Source organism: Mesoplodon bidens (genome assembly GCF_964165515.1).
Source record: "Mesoplodon bidens genome assembly, chromosome: 11".
Classification (NCBI taxonomy): Eukaryota; Metazoa; Chordata; class Mammalia; order Artiodactyla; family Ziphiidae; genus Mesoplodon; species Mesoplodon bidens.
Genome location: NC_138167.1, coordinates 28907389 through 28925485, shown reverse-complemented (window position 1 = coordinate 28925485; position 18097 = coordinate 28907389). Strand labels below are relative to the sequence as shown.

At 34.8% G+C, this 18097-nt stretch overlaps 1 protein-coding gene across 2 annotated transcripts in view; it reads left to right on the top strand.

Moving 5' to 3' along the window:
* Nucleotides 1–16423, top strand: part of TBC1D15 (TBC1 domain family member 15) — a 69733-nt gene extending 53310 nt beyond the window's left edge. For both annotated transcript variants that reach the window (XM_081248851.1, XM_081248852.1), the window contains 7 exons: nucleotides 1110–1226; nucleotides 7152–7252; nucleotides 11071–11170; nucleotides 11922–12019; nucleotides 14020–14136; nucleotides 14650–14736; nucleotides 16043–16423. In XM_081248851.1, coding sequence (XP_081104977.1) covers nucleotides 1110–1226; nucleotides 7152–7252; nucleotides 11071–11170; nucleotides 11922–12019; nucleotides 14020–14136; nucleotides 14650–14736; nucleotides 16043–16264 — 842 coding nt within the window. In that variant the 3' untranslated portion in view covers nucleotides 16265–16423. The remainder of the gene's footprint in view (nucleotides 1–1109; nucleotides 1227–7151; nucleotides 7253–11070; nucleotides 11171–11921; nucleotides 12020–14019; nucleotides 14137–14649; nucleotides 14737–16042) is intronic.
* The last annotated feature ends 1674 nt before the right edge of the window (nucleotides 16424–18097 follow it).

Below are 18097 nucleotides of genomic sequence, written 5' to 3'. Positions count from 1 at the left end.
TGTAAAGTCTTTCACAAGATGCATCTAGCAGGTATCAGTGTTTGTTAATTGAATTGTCAGTATAACTTGAGATACACTCCTGGTGATGTTTCTAAAACTGTTTTTAATGTCTTAAAATCATTTCCAGAAAAATGTGGATTTTCTTTTTTTTTTCAAACTTAAAATAGATTGCTTATTTTATATGTAAACTATTTATTTATTTATTTTATATGTAAACTGAATAATGTCTATATGAGAATGAAGAAGTAATTTGTCCTGAAGATGATTATGGAACATGACAAAGAAGTTGACAGTACTTCTCATAATGAATGAAACAATTATGAATGAAACAAATCTCTTTGATTACACTTGATTGCATAGTAACTTTTTTCATTACTGTTTTCAAATAATACTGCCAATCACATGTATTCATGACTGGCATTTTTTTATATATAAATAAATTTATTTTATTTATTTATTTTTGGCTGCTTTGGGTCTTCATTGCTGTACAGGCTTTCTCTAGTTGCAGTGAGCAGGGGCTACTCTTTGTTGCAGTGCCCGGGCTTCTCATTACGGTGGCTTCTGTTGTTGCAGAGCACAGGCTCTAGGCACTCAGGCTTCAGTAGTTGTGGCTCGCGGGCTCTAGAGTGCAGGCTCAATAGTTGTGGCGCACGGGCTTAGTTGCTCTGCGGCATGTGGGATCTTCCTGGACCAGGGCTCAAACCCATGTCTCCTGCACTGGCAGGTAGATTCTTAACCACTGGGCCACCAGGGAAGCGCATGACTGGCATTTTTATTGCTAACTAATGTGAACTATTACTTGATGTTGGTTTTAATTAATTGAATGTATTTCCTGCTATTCAATTAAAAGATTTCTATGTTTAGATAAAAATTGAAAAATATTTAAAAATATACCCAAGAGGAGGTTGACTGACTTTGGAAAAAAATTCCAAAATGGTACTTTATTGCATATCTGAAATGGAATTTGATGAATTTTTTTTTCATTTTAAAAGCTTGGCAGGAGAGTAAGATTAATAACAAGAAGAATAACTCTGTACTTGTAAGATGTGAGCTTTATAAAAATCTGTTATTCTAAAGGTTTTCAAATATGTGATGATTTTCTTCCTCAGAAAAAGATGTTAACAGAACAGATCGAACAAACAAGTTTTATGAAGGCCAAGATAATCCAGGGTTGATTTTGCTTCATGACATTTTGATGACCTACTGTATGTATGATTTTGATTTAGGTAAGTTCTCCTCTAACATCCTAATTTAAAGATATTATGTATGTTTATTTTAGAATTTAAATTTATTAACCTGTTAGGCACATGTAAATAGTTCTGTGGCCTAGTTTTTATAGGGGTGTTCCACAGGGGACTGGAAACTTAAAAGGCTGTGGTTCCCAAATTGTGCACCAAGGAGCACTGGGTTGCTGCAGCAAACTCATGGGGACAGTGTGGGATATTTTAAATATTTGAGGGAAATATAGTGACATCTGTAGGACACTGCTCTAACTACTAGCTGGAGTAGTTCAGGGTTTCATCATTAGATCACCAGACTCCTTCTGATGAAGTTACATCTTTACAAAGCAGAGTTTTTGGCCTTGCTATGATAAGCAAGTACTGTGTGAAAATAGATGAGGATGGTGGTATCCAGTTGGATTCCAAGGTTTGAGTAGTGTAGTGCCCAACAGGTGCTAAGTTAAAGAGGATATAAATATTAATTAAGTTGTTTGGATCTGTTTAATAAATGGAAATTGTTAGTAATACTTTTGAGCCTAGGGATGCCTTGGAAAACACTTCCTGAGGCTCTAAGGGTACTGTGAATTGAGAAAGTTTGGGAACCTTTTTTTTGATAGGCTTTATCCTTTGTGAAGAAAAATGCTGATTTGATATTATAGACAAATGGTGTAGATAATTATCTAGGGCGTGTGGAGCTTTGCTCTCTTTTCTTGGTTAGTCTGTTTTCTACCAAGAATAGGTTGGAAAGACTGGGCTTGGTGGTGGGAGTGGGGGATTGTGTGGGGAAGTGATGCTAAGGGATAGAAAGCCTAAGGAACCAATATTTTAAGGGACAAGAGAACTTGAGCTGTTTCTTTAAAGGACCAATAAAATCCCTAAGCATCAACCTTTAAATAAGTATAAAGAATGGAAAAGTTTGCGTTACCTACTGATGTTAGTGACTCCCAAGTAGAGGATAGTGAAAGTAGATGTTTTCCAGATTACCTTAATAGAGCTTGATACATCTTTTGGGGCAGGTAATTGGGTATTTGTCATATTAAATCCAAATGAAACTTGAATTATGGGTACATTTTCTTCACTGTTTGTATCTATGTGAATTCATTTTGTATTCTTATACGTAAGTTAGGGGAAGATGTAAACTCTGTTGTGGATCTTGAGGCATCAGCCTCTGGTGACAGTAGTTGAATATCACAGATTTCTCTTAAAATGTGAAATGTAGCCAGTCCTGTCTATCACACGTATAGTGAGCCTCAAAGTGGATTGTTGAAAATATTAGTAGAGTGCTTCTCATGTTACAGAGTGCTGTTTTTACTCAATTTTGATTTCAATTTTGATTCTCTTAGAAGCCTTTTGAAGAAGTGGGAAAATAATCCCTACTTTATAAGTAAGGTTATATTGATTTAGACAGTGACTCAGGGTTGTACAAGTAGTAAATATTGGACTGGGGGTAGAGACCCAGGTCTTTATTGCAGCCTGGCATTCTTACCTCTACACATTCAGCACCCTGACCCATTGCCATTTTCGTTTCTTTTAGCCACTGTGGAGAATAGGGCTGTCATCCTAGGGAATAAGAGGCATTTCCCTGTACTCTCAGTTGGTAATTTTGAGATAGGAATTAATGCATATTCTCAGAAGGAGTTCCTGAATGCTCAGTTTTTTCAGGAACTGAGTCCCAGACCAGCTATTTGGATAAATTGCTGTTTCCGTTTGTCTATATTAACCCCACATTCTTTCCAGTCAAATACTTTAAGTTATTTGAAACATACCCAGGGATTTTATTAAGAACTCTGGCCTTGGGAGAAGCCAGGGTAGTTTTCATAAAGCACTGGACCAAATTTCTTGCTTTTTACTCATAGCAGAGTAATCCGGGCTGTAAATTTACTCTTATAGTTGATTCTTTCCTATTGAGTTGTTTGGCTTCTTAGCCCATAGATGAGGTGTAGGTGTATTTGTGTTGAATATAGTTTCATTAATAGTGAGGAAGAAGATAAAAATTAACAAAAGCAGCCAGAAGAACTCAAGGAAGAGTAATTTTTAGTTAGTGCAGACATGCAGACATATCTAAGTTGTTTCTATGGGAGGTATCTTTTTTTTTTTTTTTACAGTGTATGTTCATAATCTGATCCTGAATAAGCAGTAAAAGGTTAAATTATACTCAAAATGTGGTATGTAAGAAGGCAGGAGAGTGTCTAGTTAAAAAAAAATGATTTTCACCTCTTAAGATTTAAAAAATTAAATTGATCCTCTAATAACTGAATAAGCTTCAGTTAACCTGGAATGTTGACCTGTATATAGATGAAATTTTTCTTTTCTCTTTAAGAATGTGTACACTAGGATGGTAAGGAGTTCATTTCTCACACCTCCACACTGAAACAACTTTGCTATGAAAATAATTTTGGGGAACTACCTCAGAAATTGTAGTAGTGCTGATTAAGATGTACATCAGTCAGCACTAGTGCAGAATCTGAGCATCACTGAATGCTAATTTAAACAGCTTTAATCTTTCTTTAATTAAAAGGAATTTGTACATTAATTCCACACCCACAACTCATGACATACCCCAAAGAACATCATGTATAAAATAAAATAGATTAAAAGCAACAAGAATATGAAGATTAATTTGACTGCTTGCTTTAATTAAAACTTTATGGTAGTGATCCCGTATGAAAGCTGAAGACTTAAAGGATTAAATTAGCTTCTTAGAAATTTTTATTCATTATAACTTTATAATAAAGCACTTTTTCCCCCCCAGAGGAAAGGTGCTTTGTAAATCTTTCGAACAGCATGCTTTGAAATATTTCTGTTACAGACTATATGTGGTCAGACCCAGGAAAGTGGTACTCTTTTCCACTTCGTTGAATTCACATAAATTTCCTTCATGCTTTAATTGGTTTAGCCTTTATATTTGTTAGTGCTTTCACTGTGTCATTGCCATGTAGGAAAGTTCTGATGATAACAATCTAGTCTTCCTTCTAACCTACTTATTCTTTCTTAAAAGTGTTGTATTAGTCAGGGAAAGAAGTAAAGAAAAAGAAAGATTTCTTATAAGATACTGGCTTATGTGATGATTATGGAGACTGAAAAGTCCCACAGTCTGCCATCTATAAGGTGGAGACTCAAGAAAGCTGGTGGTGTAGTTTAAAGACCTGAGAGCAGGAGAGCCAGTGGTGTAGTTGCTAATCCTGAGTCTGAAGGCATGAGAACCAGGAGCATTGAGGGCAAAGCGCTGTCTCAGCTCAACCAACCAAGCAGAGAGCAAATTCAGTCTTCCTCCGTCTTTTTATTCTATTCAGGTCCTCAGTGGATTGGGTGACGCCTACTCACATTGCTGAGGGCCATCTGCTTTAACCAGTTCACCAATTCAAATGCTAATCTCTTCTAGAAACACCTTCACAGCTACTCCCAGAAATAATGTTTAACCAGACATCTGGGCATCCTGTGGCCCACTCAAGTTGACACAGAGTTAATCATGTCGTATGTACTATTTTAAAAACATCTGCAATAAATTTGTATAAATGCTTACATTTAGATATCATGTCATATGCCATTTTTTCTAGCACTTTTCTCTAAATGTCTTGGTAACTCCATTGTTTGGTACTGTAATAATTGGATACCTGCCATGGGAACCTAAGTTTTTTTGTGTGTGTGCTAACGTGCGTAGAGACATACTTTTCCGCAGGGCGTAGTGTAGACACAGTGAGGTTGGGAGGGATTGGGCGTAGCAGTAGATGATAGTATAACTGAAAGTGGGGTCCGGCTGCTCATCGCTCAGAAGCCACTAAAGAGGCCAGGTTGACGGAAGGGAAAGTTTGTTTTGCTTTGGATGCTGTCAGTGTGGGGGTCGGGGCTTGGGTGGTAAGGGCTGACATCTGTCCAGAGGCCGACTCCCACCACTGACAGTCAGTGGGCAAGAGCTGTTATAGACGGAGGGAGGGGCTACGTGCAGAAACAGCACAGTCAGCTCTGACTGTCTTGAAATTGGTCATCAGTGGTCTGACCAGCATCATCTTGATCGTTTTAGGTACAGTTAATCTTCAGTTCTAGGGTCGGTTTGTTTCCATTTCTTTGAGGCCAGTTCTCGGAATTGTGGCAGCTCATGGCTGCAGCCTGGTCATCATGTAGTTAACTTCTTCCACCTGCTGGGGGTTTTAGTATCTTTAAGACAGCTCACAGGATATGGCTCAGAATATTATCTACAGCCCTTAAGAAGGAACTAAAGGGGCTCCCCTGGTGGCGCAGTGGTTGAGAGTCCGCCTGCCGATGCAGGGGACACGGGTTCGTGCCCTGGTCCGGGAAGATCCCACATGCCGTGGAGCGGCTGGGCCCGTGAGCCATGGCCGCTGAGCCTGCGCGTCCGGAGCCTGTGCTCCGCAACGGGAGAGGCCACAACAGTGAGAGGCCCGTGTACTGCAAAAAAAAAAAAAAAAAAAAGAACTAAAGGTCCTTGACTGTGCTTAATGACTAAACTATTATTATTTGGTCTCCTTTGACTGTTTTCCTTTGTTTCTGCATTTTCTCACTTCTCTGATTAAACTTATTCTTTGGCTAAAGTTTTTCCACAGACAAAAGGCAGGTTGAGGATGTGGGTGGCAAGGACCGTAGGATCCTGCTCCATTTCAACAGGGTAGAGGCTAAGAGCAGATAGAGCTAAACTTTTATGTGTAAGGAGATCCTGAAGTGAACTGTCTCTTTCTGTTATACTTTTAATCTGAGTTTTCTCAAGAGACTTTGGCTTACATGCTTCCTGGGGTCATTTTTAAAGTTGTCTTCCAGAATAGGAAGAGTGATGTAAAATTGTGTATAACTGCAGGCAGAAATATCCCCTCCCTTTTAAAAATGTATACTGTTTTAAATGGCTTCATTGCACACAGATATTGGTGAATGATAAGAATGTAAGTGTTGGTTCTGCAAATAAAAGACTGTATGTTTTCCACAGACTTCCCGAACTATCACTGGGGAAAAAAATCTCTATGTAACTTTAATGAATGTACAGAAGTTACCAAAGTTGAATGATATGTATGTGAAAAGGCTTAGTAAGAGCTCTTGTCCTTTTGTTGATTCAAGAATCTGTATCTTAAGTCTGAAACCTAATTGTAAAACAATTAAGAAAATTGAGGATTTTATAAGATGGAACTAAAAAATAAGATGTTTGACATGGTCAGGTGAAAAGCAAAACTAAGATTTTTTGTTTGTTTTTTAAGTGAGGGGCCTGATTCTTTAACTTTCCAATGTTTCTTTTAATCTAGGGCTGCAAATTAGTGTCATGATGAGAAATTATAAGAGCACAAGAGAAAGGTGGTTAAGATGGTAGTTTTAGGTACAAAATATTGATTGGATTAAATAAGCCCATTTGCTAGCATTGGTTGGGTCTAGAGTAACAGCAAAAGGAAAAAAAAAGAGAGAACATAAATACAACCACTTAAAAGAGGTAATTTTATTGTGATTCCTTTTGGGTAAATTACCAATGTCTGGTTGCTAAAGCAGTTGGACCCTTTTTAGTTCTTATTTTACTGGGCTTATTCATCGTAGTTTGGTGGTGGTTGACTACTCTGGCCTTGCAACTTTCTTCCCTTTGACTTTTTTTTTTTAATTATTAAATTTGATATTCCTCTGGGTTTCCCTTCACCCCTCTTCTTTATCATAATGCTTTTGCACATTATTTTTTAATAATATTACCCTCTCTTGATAATGATATCTACACTAAGACACATACTAGCAGTTATGTATCTGTTGACATCTCGGTACAAAACAACTCACCTTTCTCACCTGATTGATAGATTTCCTCCTCATTGTTTACAAACATCAGTATCGACCAGTTTCTGAAACCAAGAAAAAAGATGCAGTTTTAAGTGAAATGGTGGTGATATGCACAAATGGATACATAAAACTTAGGTTTTTAGAGATATGATTAGTTTTTTCTGTTCTTCTTAGGATATGTGCAAGGAATGAGTGACTTACTTTCCCCTCTTTTATATGTGATGGAAAATGAAGTAGATGCCTTTTGGTGCTTTGCCTCCTACATGGACCAAATGGTAAGGTTCCATTCCAAACTAATTCTGAAAATTTTAGTTGTATAATAATCTTATTATATAAGATTGATGTTTATATTTAGCCAATTATGGTAGAACTTAAAAAAAACTGCTCTATGTTGTTTGTTCGTTTGTTTCTTTTTTAAATAGCCTTTTCAAGAGGCTTGGAAACGCTGGTATTGTTTTTAATACAAAAAGTAGATAGTAAGTGCCTATAGAACAGGAATAATCAGGATTTAATATTGGTAAATTCTTATGATCTGCAGGAGAACCATGAGTCATTACAGAATATTGATGAAATAGATGATTTCAGTTCTTGTGAAGTAGTTGAACTTTCATATCATCTGTTTCAGAGATAAAGCTTAGTCGTGCCAAGTAATATCCTTACCTTTTGTGAACATTTTGTATTTTGTCATTATAGTGGCTGATTTTTCTCCAGATGTGTTTGAACTATTTGTAATGTTGACAGCTTCTTAGCTTTTTCCTAAGCATGCGATTATTAGAGTTGAACTGTGTCTATATATACATATTATTATAAGGAACATTTTATCTATTATCATTGATATATCTTGGAGACAGAGTTCTAGGACAATAGTACAGTATTAACAGGAAAACAGTCCTCTCAAGTAATCTATTAGAAAGGGGAAAAAAGAAGCAAAGGGGCTAAGAGCATATAAAAGCATATGAAATCCAAAGACCTGACTACATAGGTCACTGTACTGTTTCAAAATAAAATAAATATACTTGATGCTGGGCCTTGATGGTTGGATATTGAAATGGCTTGCTTGCAAGGGAATAAAGATTTGAATATGTAGTCATATAAAATGTTTCCCTGTAGTGGAGAGTCTGTGATACAGATGTGAAATTTTTTGATTACTTCTATTTTTTGATTACTTCTATTCTTCCTCTCTTGCTTGCCTATTTTTTATTTCCCCTTGTAATTTGTCCCAATTTTATCTGTTTCCTCAAGTCTCTTATCCATGGTTCCAACTCATCCTCACTTCTCCTAGTTCTTTTCCATACTTGATAAGATACCATGAATTAACGTTTTTGGATTATTTGGAAAGATTTTTAATTGCAGTAATATGGTAATACCATAGTTTGCATTCCTTACCTTTTTGATTGATTGATTTTACCTGCCTTCTTAGTTCCATTTACTCCCAGGTGCTCTAGAAACCTGAGGCATTTGTTATAAAGGTCTGTACAACTGATAACTAATTGTGTACAAACTGTTGTCTGCTTTCCTTGTGTTTTTGTTGTTTATCCTCTTTTCACTAGAGCTAGTATGCACCTTGATAAAGGGGTCATGTCTTTGTTTAACTATTCTCTGATATGCTTCCAGAATTTTCCTAATGCCTGCCATGAGGTTTTTGTTCAACAGATTTTTGTAGAATAAACACATGAATATTTCCCCAGTGCTTAGTTTAGACCTCTACTTACAGTAGGTGTTCCAAGAATTAGCACAAACATATGGCATTTAGTGTTTTACAGTAATAGTTTTCATAAAACTGAGCTAACATTGGCATGTTCAAATATATTGGCTTGTGGTGCCAAATACATACATACATGCATACGTGTGCATGTATTTAGGTGTCAGATGTAAAGACTACTTTCTGAACATCTGCAGTGTACCACTTCACAGTCTATTTGTCATTTTTGTGTATGAAGGTTCAAGTTCTTTTTTCTGTCTCGTTCACAGTAAATGTTCTCTGTTTGCCTTTTCCATTGAGAATGGTCTGGGGATTTTTCTAGTCTTTATTCTAAAAAGATCTCTTAATATATTGTCTACTAACATCTTTTGCTTCATAATATTTGAATGAAAGGGCAATAAGTTACAATCAAAATAATCCGCACAATTATTTTTCACTGCATTGCTATTGTTTTGGTGTCCTTGAATCTATGCTGCTGTTTGACTCCTTTTTGTTTTATGGATTTATTTAACATAAGTTTTAACTAGTGAGGCTGAATTCAGTGTCTGTAGATTTACTTTTGTTGATATTTACTCACATCTAATGTAGGTCTAGGCATAGACTTTGTTTTCGAAATATAGAAATATTTGCAAAATGCCCTGATGAGCTTTCTTATAGCCACCATTCATTTTGCCATATAGTTTTGTCTCACCCTTCCTTCTCACCCGCATCCATATATATACACACACACACACCTGTATAAATGTACATGTACATATATGTATACATGCATATGTGCATACCTATGTATATGTATGCACACACATATTTATTTACAGTTACACTTGATGCCCTTTGTATATCCACTGTTGACCTCATTTCCCTTTCTCCAGGAGTAGCTACTTTTCTGAAGTCAGCTTCTGTCATTTTGGGAGTGCTGCTTTTTATAGCAGAGTGGGTAGCAGTGGCTATGCCATGTTGGTACTTCCAAACCAATTTTAGCTTTTGGTCATGTCACAACAAAAATTATGCTGTTAATCAGAGAGTTAATTCTGCCTTTCCCTTACAGTTCCATGTGGGGAATGTGAAGAAACTATATCCCAAAGGCTTGCGTTAGTCTGTTAAACTATTTCATTCACTAATTAAACTATTTAAATCACTGAAGAGAAGCCATTTTATTGAGAATCAGTAGCCCTTAATTTTCAAAATTTTTTTACCAGGAATGAATGGTTTCTAATCAGATGGATACTTCTAATAAAGCACTATTATTGTCTCAGAAACGAAAAAAGAAGTGTGAGGGAGGGGGTGTTGTTCTTAGGCTTTTCACAAAGGTTAGGGCAGTAGTTCACCATAAAGGGGTTAGAACACTAGGGTTAAAGGGATCAGAATCATCTAAGAAGCCTTTATTTTGGTGCACTCCCCATCCCCAAACCTTGACTGAAGTGTTGGTAGGGAATCTATTAAACTTCAAAGATTATTTAAAACATGTAACCACAGTAGTTCTCAAACCGTATGATCTCAGGACCCCTTCACACTCGTAAATATTATTGAGGATTCCAAGAGCTTTTGTTTATGTGGGTTATATCTATTGATGTTTGTCATATGAAAAATTAATGCTAGGAAATTTATAAATATTTATTTATTCATTCATTTAAAAATGAGAGTAAACCTGCCACACCTTGGTATACATACATTTTTTTAAATGAAAAGTAACTTTTCCGAAACAGTTTAGTGAGAAGAGGGATTATTTTCCATTTTTCATTTTCTTTAATGTTTAGTTTAGTAGTTTAGTTTAATAGAACACAGCTGACTTGCATATCTGCTCCTGTATACAGTCTGCTGCAGTATCACACATCATATAGCCTTTACATTTATGGGGGAATTTAAAGTGCAAAATGCATAGATTGTTTTAGTGTTGTTATGAAAATGGTTTTGACTTCATAGATTCCCTAATGTCATCAAATCTAAGAAATAATTAGCTAATTCTTTAACATGATATGTTAAAGCTAAAATTAATTTTATTTCATATGTTAATTTGAAAAAAATATTTAACAGTGAAGTGATTTGATAGAAGTCTATTTTCCAATGTGTGTTCCATTCACCAAGTCTCTTACTTGACGTAAGAAATAAGTATTGATATATCAGTCAGTCTGCCCCTGCTGTTTCTGCATTATTCTTTATCTAAAAAAAAAATGAATAGAGGGAAAAAGTAATTCTTAGTTTGAGACCAGAGATTCTCTTTCTTCCTTTTTAATGTTGCTTTAGCATTTTAATTAGTTGTGATTTTAAAATATAACCAGTGTGGTATAAATCCAGCATTTGTCATTATATTCATGGCATAGTTATCAGTGATTATGTACTGTAAAATATTTATTAAATATAACTTATGTGATAACATTTATTTTTTTAAAGCATCAAAATTTTGAAGAACAAATGCAAGGCATGAAGACCCAGCTAATTCAGCTAAGTACCTTACTTCGATTGTTGGACAGTGGATTTTGCAGTTACTTAGGTAAGTTTAATGAAACAAATCTATACCCAGCGAATTGTAAGGTAATACTAACAGAGAAAAAATGTAAAGAGCTCTTTTAAAGATGTATATACTCTACCAATGTTGCCTGGGTTCCTCTGAGGAATAAAAGTGTGGGACCAAACTGTCCTTGTATAATTTTGCCTTAAAACAGTTTGTTTATAAAGTGAATTATAGTTGTCCCTCATTATTTGTGGGGGATTGGTTCCAGGACCCACCCACCACCCCTATACCAAAACCTGAGGATACTCAAGTCCCTTACATAAAATGGTGCAGTATTTGCATATAACCTATGCACATCCTCCTGTAGACTTTAGATCATCTCTAGATTATTTATTGTACCTAACACAATATAACTGCTGTGTGAATAGTTGTAAATACAATGTAAAGACTATGTAAATAGTTGCTAGGCAAGGCAAATTCAAGTTTTGCTTTTTGGAACTTTCTGGAAATTTTTTTTTTTCCAAAAATTTTCCATTCATGATTGGTTGAATCCACGGATGCAGACATGCAGATATGGAGGGTCAACTGTATTTGTTGTTATTTGGTGGTTTTCTTTTAAAGAAGTTAGCCTGCAAATTTAAATTGTTTCCTTGAATTAGTAGAAAGCAATTAAATTTATAGGACTTTTAATAGCCTAAGATGAATAGAAAAATTTGAGTTTGAAATAGGTCACTGTATTCTGAGATAATTAGCATAAGAGTAAGCCATATATATATTTTTTTCTGTGTAGAATCCCAGGACTCTGGATACCTTTATTTTTGCTTCAGATGGCTTTTAATCAGATTTAAAAGGGAATTTAGTTTTCTAGATATTCTTCGATTATGGGAGGTAAGTTCTTAAATTATTGTAAAAATTAATATTTTTTATGGAAACATTTTGTATCTGTAGAGTGTAAATGGATTATAATATCTTGACTGAAATTTCTAAAGCGGTTACATTCTGAAAATTCTAATGGTTTGTGGTCTCTCCTTAAAAATTAACCATCTTGAACCGAATGTGTGGTCTTTGGAGCTTTTTTCTGTAAATCAAATCCTTGTGCGATTGGGTGCCAGTGGGTTTCCCAGAACCAGTTCTCTGGACCACTTGTGCCTGTGTTCTTTCCTTGGAAGGCTTGACTTTATGTGAGGCTCTGCCACATTTGGGTGTAGATTTGAATAGAGCTAAGGAAGTTTTGGCAGGCCAGTCAATTGAGATAGTACTTTATTTGTAGTCTGAAATATTGGGAGGGAACTGACTTGTGTTTTGCTTTTTTAAAGAAATTTAAGTTAGAGCAGAATACTAAGAATAATATAACAAATATCCCACTATCCACATTTAACATATATAAATATTTTGCTGTATTTACTTCTTGTTTCTTCTCTTTCTTTCCAAGACAAAAAATATTTAAAGATATAGCTCATATCTTTAATCACCACCCCAAGCCCCATTTCCCTCTTCCCCCCTCTAGAGGATATTCATGATCATGTTTTTGGTTTATATCCTTTTATTCCCTCTTGCACCCAGGGCAACTCTTGATGAAAAGCAGAAAATTATTATTTTCTTCTTATACATCTGTTAATTGTTAAGTTAACAGATGGATGTGCTTTTGAAATAGAATATTGGCATAATGATTGCTTGATGCCTTATCTTTATAAAAGTAAAGATGGCAGAAATATTCCCAAGGAAAGAATGGGGGAAATAATCTGTTTGGATAATAAATAGGCTTGTATACAGTGGACACCCTGAGGCTTTTGCACCTGGAAATTGATTCCTGTACTTCTGGTGACTGTGCTGCCATTAGAGAAGGTGATGCACCGATTGAAGGATCACCGCTTTATGGAGGATCACTTTCTTTGTTTGAAATTAGAAGGAAAACTCACATGTTCTTGACCTAGAATCATATTTTAAAGTTAATCAATTTTATTAAATTGTTATCTCAACTTTTTAAAAAAATTACCAACATAGCTGTAATAACTCCTTAGTCTGTGTTTACCAAATAAATAGGAACTTTTAATGAAACTTTTGAGGTTAATTGCATTGTAATTAAACTTCAAGAATTGGATTTAGTCTGAAACTTATTCTACTTAATTTACTTCTGGTAAAAGCGTAAAAACATTAAAGGTATGCTTTAATAGTAGTGTTTACATGGCTCTTTTGATCTTACTAAAAAAGATATTAGGTACATTAACCAGGGGGAAATTAAGAACTTAAGTTTTAGGGCATTGGCTATACTTAGGAAGAAGTGCAGCTATTGATCAGATGTTTTATACATTTGGGTATAAATTTTGGGTGGTCAATTCAGTTTTTGTCAGGGATATTCTGAGTTATATAATATGATGTTTAGAATGTAGAGCTACCTCTGGGTGTTTTTAATTTCATGCAGTGTGTAACTGAATCTTTATTCCCATGATTTAGCTCCCCTGTACCCTTCCCCTCCCCCCACCGAGACTGAAGATGATTTAAAAGTGAAAAACTGAAGGTTCAGAAAAATACTGAAAATGCCTCTGACCCTTACAGTTTAACCTCATGACTGTGGCTCCTTAGTTAATACCATTTATCATACTGGTTTCGCTCAGTGTTACTGTAGTTACCTAAAGAGCCACATTTGGAACTCATCATATTCATATAATAGTTAATATTATATTAACTATTAATATAATAGTTACTTCGTAGGTAAAAGTAAGACTTTCCTTCCCCACACCTCATTTCTTAACTAGAAAAAGAGTAGACTACCCCATCTAGGCAACTCGTGCTTTGCACAGAAGTCATTCAGAGTTCGGCATTGTATCTGTAAGGAAAATATTTTAGAATTGATAGAGTTTACTAAATAGGTGTTCTATTTTTTATAGGTAATGTGGACTGAACTACCATGTAAAAATTTCCATCTTCTTCTCTGTTGTGCTATTCTGGAATCAGAAAAGCAGCAAATAATGGAAAAGCATTATGGCTTTAATGAAATACTTAAGGTAGTTATTACTTTAACTTAAATTTTAATATTTTGGCTCTTTCCTCTTTTTGGTGGTATTGATATATATACATTTCCTTGGAGCATTATTGAATCCCTCAAGTAACTTAAATTTTATCAAAGACAGTCAGTACTAGGACTGACTCTCTGAGAATGACAGTTCAGCCAGTACATATTGCCAGTTATTTTTCCTAGCTAATTAGGAAGAAAAGGAAATTCAACAAGTGCTCTTTTATATAGTTTAATTTTCTAAAAAAATAATTCTTTTGCTTATAACTTGAGATAGTAGACTTGGGACAACTGCTGGATTTAATGTTCTGTAAGCTTATTAACTATTCTTTAGCTTTAAAACTTGAAATGATCTAATGAAAGCTACATTAAATTTTCGGTTTACTTGAAGTATGAGGGTGTTTCTATTTTAAGGATTTTATCTACAGTGTAATATAACTGGTAATAAGTTGTATAGTAGAATATAATAGTGTTTCAGTTATTTTATTTTATTGATTTATTTTAGCATATCAATGAATTGTCCATGAAAATTGATGTGGAAGATGTGCTATGCAAGGCAGAAGCAATTTCTCTACAGATGGTAAAATGCAAGGTATACAGTGTTTTAAGTAATTGCAAGATTTTTTTGTTCGTATGTTTTTGGTGGATTGAGGTCAAGAAAGAATTTTTCCTTTCAGAAGTAAAATTGGCAGCAAGTTGAAGGCAGACACAAGGCATTGGCTAGCATTTGTTTACCATTATAAATTTACAGCACTTAATTGAAAACAATTGGTTAATATGCTAGATAGGAAACATATAATAATAAGGCAAAATGACAAAAGTAATGAAAACAATAAAGAAGCTGCAGAAGCATTGATAAATTACCTAATCAAAGAACACAGAATAGGACCTCATATTAAATATGTAGTATCTTTAAGTAAAGACAGATGCTAATCAGAAATAATTAAATGAAGAATATTTGGTCTATGTCATTACATTTGTATCAGTCAAACTCTTAAAAATTTCTAAAAACAAGACAAAGTTGATGTGTTATGTTCTGAATTTAAACCAAAGTATTCTTCTAGGGAAGCCCTAGACTTTTGATGTATTTTGGTTTTCATATTTTTTATGAGAATTCTTATTTGGTCTTTGTGTCATTTGATCATGGTTCCAAATATTTATTTTGGTTCAGTTTTACACACAGTTATTTGATAGCTGTTCTGTTCAAAACCTGCCAGTGAGGGCTTCCCTGGTTGCGCAGCGGTTAAGACTCTGCCTGCCAATGCAGGGGACACGGGTTTGAGCCCTGGTCCGGGAAGATCCCACATGCCGCAGAGCAACTAAGCCCGTGTGCCACAACTATGAGCCTGGGCTCTAGAGCCCGCATGCCACAACTACTGAAGCCTGTGCGCCTAGAGCCCGTGCTCCACAACAAGAGAAGCCACCGCAGTGTGAAGCCCATGCACTGCAACGAAGAGTAGCCCCCGCTCGACAGAATTAGAGAAAGCCCGTGTGCAGCAATGAAGACCCAATGCAGCCAAAATAAATTAAAAAAAAGACAACACAAAAAACCTGTCAGTGAGATACTTCTCATGTTTAAGGAACTTCTGTGTATTGAGGGAGAAAGATGGTGTCAATAAGGAGAATGAAATAAATGCAAAATATTAGAAAACAATATGCTTGTGGGAGTGGTGGGATGGGGTAGAGAGTGGCTAATTCAGAATAGAAGGTCAGAGAACCACTTACTAAAAAGAGTGGTTAGGGTTTCATTTGGAGTGAAGAAGGATGGTTTGAGAGGGTGCATAACAATTACACTGTTAAAGCAAATGCTTAGATGTAGTATTAAATAGAAGTGTTAATTTGTGATTACTTTTCCTCTATGGTGAATGATGATTTTATATTTGATTTTTCTTATTCAGGAGTTGCCACAAGCGGTTTGTGAGATCCTGGGGCTTCAGGACAGTGAAGTTACAACACCAGATTCAGACAATGGTGAAGATGAAAATGTTGGCATGACTAGTTGTCCGACATCTGCATTTCAGAGTAACTCCTTGCCTGTACTTGCTGCCAGTGGAGCCAGAGATGACAACCCAACAGAGATATCCATGTCCCCAAATGTCAGCAGAGTAACACCTGCATGATCATTCTTCATGCTTTTTGAAGAGACACTTAGTTGCAGCTTCTTTTCAAGTACTGGAAAGGTGGAAATTTAAAATCTTGTTATTGATCATGCTTTAAGGTTTATGGAAAGAAAGTGTACTGATGTTCTTGCATTAAAGCTTTACGAAGATTTAAACTAATTATTTTTGTAGTTACTTCTACCAAATAGCCTTTCCTTTTCAATAACATTCCTTAGTATTTTTATAGCTAAGTACATTTTATTTTCTCGCTGATGAACTGGAATTGGATAAATATTACAAGTGGATGAGTTAGAAATTATGCACTTGGAAAACATTCACTTTGTTTACTCCAAGTTCAGTGGGTTTGGATTTGATTAAATGTTGAGCCTTTCTATAGCATTCTAAGTTGAGAAGTAGATTGTTACCCAGTGACGAAATAAAAGAATTTGTTTTTCTCTTTTGTTTACAACAGTACAGCTTAAATATTTATGCTGGTTGAATGTGATATAAATTGGACATTTTCATCAATGCAGTTTAATGTGTAGATAAAGAGCTATTTCAACCATAAGAAGTGGATTGGCAGTATATTTTTTACACTGAATTTTTCTTCACTTGTATATAAAGACTGTATAAGTACTTATTTATGAGTATAAGAAAGGATAGGCATATTTTCTTTAACTGAATAAACTTGACTATTGATTTATATAACCTGATTTCACAAAGTTAATACATAGCTTCAATATGAGATCTTTTTCAAAACTATTTTCTTAACCAAACATTTATTTCACGAGACTACATCCAACCCTGTATCTGGTATAATTTTCGAGTTAATTGCTTGTAGTCTCACTTTACTAGTAATGTTTACTATCTTTCCTAATAATGTATTAACTGATTAATCAGGTCTTTAAATTTTTATGAAATACTCTTTACAAAAAGCTTATGTCAAAAATTTCAACATACTGTCATGAGTCTCAAAATAATACTTTTTTGTATATGAATGAAGCTGTTGTTTTTACCATGCAGTGTTGCATGATATTAAGTTATGTGTAATTAACATAACTGATTCCATTTTAATTGTAATTTGTTAAGTTCTGTACATATCATTAAAATAAATTTGAAGTTGAAGTAGTGTTTTCAGTTAAATTACACCTAGAAATAATCTGCTAGTTTTTCATCAGAAGAAAAAAATCCAAGATGGGCCCCAGTGCATCTTATATTTTTATGTGATAGAAACAATCATTTGAAAGAGTTGTGGAAATAAGCAAGAAACATGACCGTTTATAGAACTAAAGAAACTTTTCATTAGCATGAAATTGGGCATAGTGTTGCCTTGGAGGATATAATTATCTGAATCAGTAAATCAGCTTCCTACAATTGATGTTAATAATGTAAAATAAAAGCTACACAGTTCTAAAATGGTCCAGTAGGTAGATTTTTTTTTTTTTTCCCCAAAGAGCTAGGGAACCAAAAGAACTTTTTTCTTACTTGAGCATTAACTGACAGTCATGATAGTAGAACCATTAGATTTTTAGTTTTTAATATCATATGTGTGTTATCTTTCATCAGTTAATAATGAGTAAGCCTATTCAGAGAAAAAAAAAAGTAAACTGATCAAAACCTTGGCATCTCCAGCCTTTCATTTCCTGCTGTTGAGGAAATTGCTGAGAACATCTTGATGTCCTTCTTGTTCTTCCTGGACAGGGGCTTTTGGGGAGTTTTTTTTCTACTACGTAATATAATATCTACTTCAGAGTTTTAAAAAATCTTAATACATTTAGTAAGTTGAACTTTTGTCAAGTTCTGTTATTTTAAAGCTACTTGTTAAAAACATTTTTACTAAACAGTCTGAATTTC